The sequence below is a fragment of the Microtus oregoni genome, unplaced genomic scaffold, assembly GCF_018167655.1.
Source record: "Microtus oregoni isolate MIOR12 unplaced genomic scaffold, Mior012 000072F_ref0000427, whole genome shotgun sequence".
In the NCBI taxonomy this organism is placed as follows: Eukaryota; Metazoa; Chordata; class Mammalia; order Rodentia; family Cricetidae; genus Microtus; species Microtus oregoni.
In genome coordinates this window covers 8,437,282-8,443,281 of record NW_024543979.1, presented here as the reverse complement: position 1 = coordinate 8,443,281, position 6,000 = coordinate 8,437,282, and the positions used below count along the sequence as shown (strand labels likewise).

Genomic DNA, 6,000 nt, shown 5'->3' with positions numbered 1-6,000 from the left:
CCACCAACAGAGGTTTGACAATGAACAGACTCACAGTTGTAGTTCAAGAGTTTGTTCTTAGTTGTGTGCACTGTGTGTGAGGTGTGTAGGTCTGAACATATGTGTGCAGTACAGATGTGACTCCATCTTTGCAACTGTTAAGCAGTCTATTGGGAATACTTTATACCAGATAACTACAGCTAACTACAGCCTGTCTCTTGGTATCTGTAGGGTGATCGATTCGAGGAAGAACACTTAATCCGTGTCTGCTCCAGGTTCTCACATGGCGTTACATTAGCATACACCCTCCACACATCCTTCTGTATACTTTAAATAGTTTCTAGGTAACTTGTGCCCAATTCAGCATAGTTAATGTAAATAAATAGTTGTTATATAGTGCTTAGAAAATAATACCAAGAAAAAAGAAGATATGTTTAATATAGTTACAGATTTGTAAAACTTTCCTTCCTTGGGTTGTATGGGGGCTCCGTCTGTCTTTTATCTCAGTGATTGGACATCCATGGATTTGTGTAGAGTTGGTTATTTCATTAATTTTCCAGAGTGGTGGTTTCCATTTCTTCTCACTTGTGCTGCACTTAGCAGTGTTCTTCTAGAGATAATATTTCTGTCTCTCTTCCTTTACCTCTTTCTTCCCTCCCAGCCCCTCATTGGAGCCTGTTTTGTATCACTCTGGGTTCATAGATTTTGTTTATTCAATATTTCATATGTTCTTTAATGGTTTAATGCAGTTGGTACAAGGATTATGTCATACTCATTTAAATTTAAAAAGTGTAAGGCTTGTCTTTTACTTATCATTGGAAATTGCAGATTTTCCTAAATAATTTATTTGAGAAAGTATGTTCAGTAGCACATTCGAGTTTCTCATCCCTGTTATAAAATTGATACCCTCTTGTGGTCTGTGAGGGCATGCACACACGTGTCATATATTCTTAAAGACACACAAATATACACATACAAACATGTAAACTTAAAAATAATAATGTTTTAAATAAAGTAATTTTGGCTTTGATCTAAAGTTTAAATGTATTATATTTATATATAGTGTTTGCCTTTCATTTTAAATAAGAAATAGAGGTCACTGTAGTGAAAATATTGTTTTCTTCACATTTCTTAATCATTAGCAGTAATTAAAAATAACAAGATAAATTTCCATTTTAAAGAATTTATGTAATTTTTGTAGGTATTAGAAAGAAATCATTTAAATGATAGGTATTTTTTGATAGTACTGGGATTTGAATGTAAATCTCACGCATGCTGGACATGTGGTCTAACAGATAGCTACGTCCCAGCCTGTGTTTTACTCTTTGTCTTGATACCTGAGTTGCACGTAGTGACCAGATTCATTCTATAGCCCAGAGTAGCTTTGAATTTTTAATTCTCTTCTCTTACGCTTCCCAGCTGCTTCAGTTACAGGCAGGAGCCACTTTGCCGGATGGATTTAAAAGCAAAAGCAAAAAGGAAAAACACAGCCATTTCGGGCAAAATGGGAGGGATGGTCTGGGAGCAGTTTGGGGCCATGTACTGGAGGAGATCAGAAAGTGCATTTTTGTTACAGAGATCTGTTCTGGAGCACCCTGCCTTTCGTAGCTTCATTTCTTCCTGGTGCTCGAGTGTGGCAGTCACATGTACTGTCTGTCTCACTATTTTATTTTTTATTTACGCGTATTAGTACATATTTTGTCTTGGGAATAAGTAAAAACATATTATTTTAAAAAGTAGCTCTGAATCCGTAGGTGGACATTTGAATACAACTAAACATCACAATGAGGGTGTGTGGTGACACCCTCGGCCTTGCTCATTCACTGATGTTTTATATGGAATGGGCTTTAAGAAACCACAATGACCTCACTGGTGTGTGAGCACCAGTGGAGTAGAGACGGACTGGGAGATGTCCTGCCTCTGGTTTGTCTCTTTATGCAGCAATTGCTTTTTTCTCTTCTTACACTAATCCATGCAAATATTTTAAAGAAATTGACATTTCTAAAGCAAATAAAAATTTTCTTTCTTAGGGTTTAAGGTATTTCACCTTAATCTTTACTTTCAATGCATGGAAATAGGATTTTTAGGCTTTAGATGCTTCTGTAGTCTTTAATGTGAGCTAACTAAGCAGTCTTAAGATACTGTATTATCCATACTGAAAAGAGTAAAAGGAAAGTTAATGTTTTTTGTTTACTTCAATTTTAAATAATCACCTCAATTTTAAATAATATTTCAACATGCCATCACCATAAAATCATTTAAATTATTTTGATTTATTTTATGTGCTTATTCAATTTTATACTTTTGGTCGTGGTGCTGGGGGTTGAACGCAAGGGACTTGCACTGAAAACCAGTTTGTCTTTGTTTATCACCGTACTCAGCAAGGATCTCAACTACTAAGTGACCATGTGAGGCTGTCGGGTACCCTGTTGTCTGCAGAGACAGAACAAGCTCTTGAGAGTGGACAAAAAGAAGACAAATACTTCGTATGAGCAGGGTTGAGGAGTGTAATAACTTATTACCAGAGCTGATTTACGTGGTCATCCTCAAAGATACCAGAACTCGGCTTTTCTTTCCTTTTTAAACTCATTTGTTGGGAAAAGGGAAATAATTTGGAATACTGGGTAGATCAGATTTACTTTTTAGTTGCCCATAATACCCACATTATATAATTTTATTGTTTTTCTGAATGTGTATATTTCCATGCTTGTGTTTCCCTAAAGTTTCAGTCTATGTCTATAACCTTTAGCATAAATGCAGCTCCTCCTACAACGAAGATTTCGTGCTGCAGCTGGAGAAGGAGTTGGTCCAAGCCAGGCTGAGTGAGGCTGAGTCTCAATGCGCCCTGAAGGAGATGCAGGACAAAGTGCTGGACATAGAGAAGGTGGGAAACTTTGTAAATACCTCCTCTTCCTGCTCTGACCGGAGTCAGATACTTGTGCAGTACTTGCTGAACTGAGTTAGACCTCATGTTTTTCACACTCGAGGAGCTATGCACTAGATTTGCTGGTTGGTAGATGGTAGAGCGCTTGCCTAGAATATGTGAGGTCCTGGCATTAGGCCCAGCTCCAGATGGTAATTCCTGCAATCCCAGCACTCAGGATGAAGAGGTGGCAGTACAAGGTCAGCCTTGGTTAGATGGTGAGTTGGAGGTCGGTCTAGTGTGTATATGAGACCCTGTCTACAGGGAGAGTGGAAAGGCAGAATAAAACTAACTTTAAGGCTGCCAGTTCAGAAAACCCTTTCCTGTATCAGTGAGCACAGGACTGTGTTCTGCTTCCTCTTCATCAGATCATTGTTACAGGTCTGTGCTACAACTTAAAAATGGGGTGTGAGTACTGCAGTTCTTTATTCCTCAGGATTGTTTAGCTATTCTGAGATTTTGTGTTTCCATGTAAAATTGAAGATTTATTTTTCAATTACTTTGAAGAATTGTGTTGGAATTTTTATGGGCTTGCATTGCATCTGTAGATTGCTTTTGCTAGGACGGCCATTTTTACTATGTTAATCCTATCAACCCATGAGCATGGGAGATCTTTTCATCTTCTTCAATTAAAAGTGCCAGTTCTTCCTGGTAACTTTCATACAAATCCATACATATTTTCATGTTTAAGAATGCCAATAGAGATGAACTCTGTCCCCAGAACCCAGATGGTGGGAGGAGAAAACTGACTCCTGCAGGTTAGCTTACAACCTCCTCAGATGTATGTGTGGGCACACACAGCCATACAAAACTAAGTTATAAAAAATGTGACTTTAAAAAAAAATCTGAATTTCTCTGACTTTAGAAGAACAACTCGTTTCCTGATGAGAATAACATCGCGAGGCTTCAGGAGGAGCTCATCGCTGTGAAGCTGAGAGAGGCGGAAGCCATTATGGGTTTGAAGGAACTTCGACAGCAAGTCAGAGATCTAGAAGAACACTGGCAAGTATGTCAGGCTGGCTGTGCTTTTCCAAACAGAGCGAAAACCAAGGACTGAGTTGTGTTACTTTGAAATACCTGGTGACCAACAGTAGGTGACGAAAAGAGATCTTGCTTAGTGTCACAGTTGAGACATTTACAACTTGAGAGCATATCTAAGATGTACTTTATACATAAACTGTAAACAAGATCATATTGAACTTTTGCATTGTTCGAGTTTCCTAGAGAACTATAAATAGTACAAAACTTACACAGTATAAAACTTTTCTTTTTCATTAAGAATAATATTTTTATTCTTTGAGAAGGTCATACATGTATGCAGTGTATTCTGACCATATTCATCTTGGTGCCTCCTCCAGATCCTCCAAGACATAACATTTACTTCCCTCCCAGCTTCACACCCTCATTTGTTTCCTTTAGACTCACTCGTCCAGTTCGTGCTGCCACATACTCACGGGAGTGGGACCATCCATTTGAGCACGATTGGTCTACCAGGGCTGCATTGTTAAAGAAAAGTGATTCTCCCTTATCCAGGAACAGCTGTCAGTAGCTCATAGCTGTTGTGGGAGCTCCAGAGCCTGCCCCTTCAGGCTGGAATGTGGACTGGCTTGATTTTCTACAGGGTTTGTGCAGGCAACCTCAGCTGGGGGTTCATGAGTCTAGTGGTCCTGTCATGTCCAGAGGACACTGTTCAGTCCTGGGCTTCCCCACCCCCCAGCTCCGTGAGCCTCGGTGAGAGGGGCTTGACACAGGTGTCTCTTTTATGACTGCGCACTCCGTCACTTTGATCAGTTGTCAGTGTTTGTGTCAGTTGTTGCCAACTGCACAAAGACAACCTGTGGTGTAGAGGTGGAGCTCAGAGGTCAGTTTGGTATTCTGTTCAGTTAGCAAACACAGTTTGCTTTGCTATCAAGTTACATTGTTGGGAAGACGGAAACAGCTGAAGGAGGACACCAGTGTGTATTTGTAAATTTCTAACTTCTTTGAAAATGCCTTTCACAAAAATAAATGACACTTTAGGTATCTTCTCACGAATGTATCTTCTTGTAAGGGAAATTTGATAACAGACTGTAACAACGTGAAAGACAGAAGAGAATGAATTTTTAAAAACAATATAGTTTCAGAGTGGTGATCTTGGTTTAAACTGAGGGTGGGAAGAGACATCTAGTAAAGACTGAGATCAGTCAATGGAGGGGACACCTGCTGCAAGGCACAGAGCCAAGGCTGCGAATCTGAATTGGATCTTCTGCACTCGCAAAGGTGGGAGAGAACTGACTCATGCCGGCTGTTCTCTGAGTGCCGTGGAACCAGTGAATGAATATAATGTAATTTTAAAAGAACAAAAGAAGTTATTCCTTGATATTGTCATGGCTTTTGAAAATGTATTGACAAGTACCCAGCTGTAACAAACTGTAGTTAAGCTGGGCATGGTGATTTGTTTTTGGATCCCAACACTTAGGCTGAGGCGGGAAAACCCTAAGCCCAGAGTCTGCCAGGAGTACAAACCAAAAGCTTCTCTCAAACAAGTAAAATGATTTGGGGCAGTGCTTAAATATGTGCTCTGTAAAGTTAACTCTTGTTTTGATAAAGTGTAATGTTGTATGCTGTAGCGTCATTTAGCCCGAACTTCTGGAAGATGGAAAGACCCGCCCAAGAAGAACACTGTGAATGAGTTACAGGATGAGCTGATGAGCATCCGCCTCAGAGAAGCAGAAACCCAGGCAGAAATAAGAGAAATGAAGCAGAGGATGATGGAGATGGAGACGCAGGTATGACGGGCAGGCCCAGGTGAAAGCAGCGTGGGTCAGAGTCTGACAGCTGTTTGTTCAGAATTCTTATGTAACTAAAAATAACATTGAAGAGATACCATAAAGTTATGAAGAGTGAAGATCTAGGCTTTAAATGGGAAATTTAAATTTTATGCTGTTGTGTTTAGAGGGTGGCAAATGAGCAAAAAATTTAACATTGTCTCATCCTTAGAATTAAGGTAAAAGATGAAGTCCAGACAGCAGTTTTCTGGTTCTCATGTAGAAAGCTAAAAGTCACTGCTGCCCCCTGTCCTTATTCTCGTGAGCTAGGGTCTGTCACTGACCCGGGAA

The 6,000-nt window shown here is 39.7% G+C and overlaps 1 protein-coding gene across 3 annotated transcripts in view; it reads left to right on the top strand.

The window, feature by feature from the left end:
• Nucleotides 1–2,573: 2,573 nt before the first annotated feature.
• The window catches only part of LOC121440972 (ecotropic viral integration site 5 protein-like), a 55,433-nt gene continuing 52,006 nt past the window's right edge, over nucleotides 2,574–6,000 (top strand). Inside the window, exons 1-3 of one of the 3 annotated variants that reach the window (XM_041642070.1) lie at nucleotides 2,574–2,863; nucleotides 3,768–3,908; nucleotides 5,512–5,670. In XM_041642070.1, the coding sequence (XP_041498004.1) occupies nucleotides 2,834–2,863; nucleotides 3,768–3,908; nucleotides 5,512–5,670 (330 nt within the window). In that variant the 5' untranslated portion in view covers nucleotides 2,574–2,833. The remainder of the gene's footprint in view (nucleotides 2,864–3,767; nucleotides 3,909–5,511; nucleotides 5,671–6,000) is intronic. The other 2 variants (XM_041642069.1, XM_041642071.1) reach the window with 2 other exon arrangements.